Source organism: Diaphorina citri, unplaced genomic scaffold (assembly GCF_000475195.1).
Source record: "Diaphorina citri unplaced genomic scaffold, Diaci psyllid genome assembly version 1.1 scaffold714, whole genome shotgun sequence".
In the NCBI taxonomy this organism is placed as follows: domain Eukaryota; kingdom Metazoa; phylum Arthropoda; class Insecta; order Hemiptera; family Psyllidae; genus Diaphorina; species Diaphorina citri.
Genome location: NW_007378147.1, coordinates 151,072 through 152,337, shown reverse-complemented (window position 1 = coordinate 152,337; position 1,266 = coordinate 151,072). Strand labels below are relative to the sequence as shown.

Below are 1,266 nucleotides of genomic sequence, written 5' to 3'. Positions count from 1 at the left end.
AAAAGAGATAATTGTCACCACTTACAAAGCCATTGGAAGATCCGTAATTAATTATGCTGCCCCCATTTGGTCACCTCACATAAGCAAGACCAACTGGAGTAAACTACAAACTCCTCAGAACAATGCTCTTCGAATCGCCACTGGATGCCATCTAATGAGCCACCAAGACCATCTTCACAGTGAATCACAAGTCCTGCCTGTTCAACCACACAACGAGCTCCTCTCCCTTCAATATCTCGTCTCCTGTCTTCTACCCAACCACCCTTGTAATATCATTACTACAGCTCCTCAACCACCAAGGAAAATCAGAAGATCACTCTCCAACCAGTACTTACCCATTCTGCAGGAACGGCACCTGGAAGATGAAGAACCAAACAGTGACAACTACAAATCCATCCTTCAACGTATCCACACCAATACTGTCAACACTGTAATCGAAGGGTACAGCCCTAATAAAGTCCTTGGAACCAACGCACTGCCAGAAGTAGATGAGTCAGAAAAGAGCCTCCCAAGATCCACACGATGCACCTTGGCTCAGCTTCGGTCCGGATGGTGCAAACTCTTAATTAAACTACAGCAAGGCCAGACTTCGACCCCTCCAGTAAGGCAGACACCTGTCCTCTCTGCCTGAGTCCCAACCACGATGTTTGGCACTTGTTCTCCTGCCCATCCAAACCCAACAACTCTGGATCCAACACATCCCTCTGGACTGATCCCCGTGGTGGTGGCGAAGTTCCTAGATTTGGAAACGGGAATTGTGAAGCTGATGCTGTCGGAAACGTTAAAAACAAACAACAACATTTTATTTTCATTTATTTCATGTTAAAATCATACATGGGCCGGACCCTTTACAAACTGTGTGCTAAACTTATATCCGTAACACTTACTTACGAACTAATACTTTAACTTACTAAAATAGGATACTATGTCAACAGTTTAAAAAAAGCCTCATTTAATTTAATCAATACTAGATTTTTTCAGCTCACACTCGTCTCCTTGTCATCTCAGATGGTGCTCGACCTGAGTGGGCTGAATCTTGTTCTGTGATAACGCCAGTGTGCGGGGCCGCCACTGGAGGAGTTTCATGAAGAAGTACACGTTCTTGACCTGGAGGAGGTGACGCAGGCATTCCAAGTGACGTACAAACACTGTCATGAGATCCTCTCAACCAGACGATACCGCTGCAGTTCGCTGTCGAAAGGTGGGCTTGAACAGGGCCATGATAGCCGCCTGAAATTTTCTTGTGTAGAACGCGAAGCATAGCAA

At 45.6% G+C, this 1,266-nt stretch overlaps 1 protein-coding gene across 1 annotated transcript in view; it reads left to right on the top strand.

The window, feature by feature from the left end:
• The first annotated feature begins 10 nt into the window (after nt 1-10).
• The window catches only part of LOC108252662, a 10,652-nt gene continuing 9,396 nt past the window's right edge, over nt 11-1,266 (top strand). Inside the window, exon 1 of the mRNA XM_017444988.2 lies at nt 11-325. Coding sequence (XP_017300477.1) covers nt 155-325 — 171 coding nt within the window. The 5' untranslated portion in view covers nt 11-154. The remainder of the gene's footprint in view (nt 326-1,266) is intronic.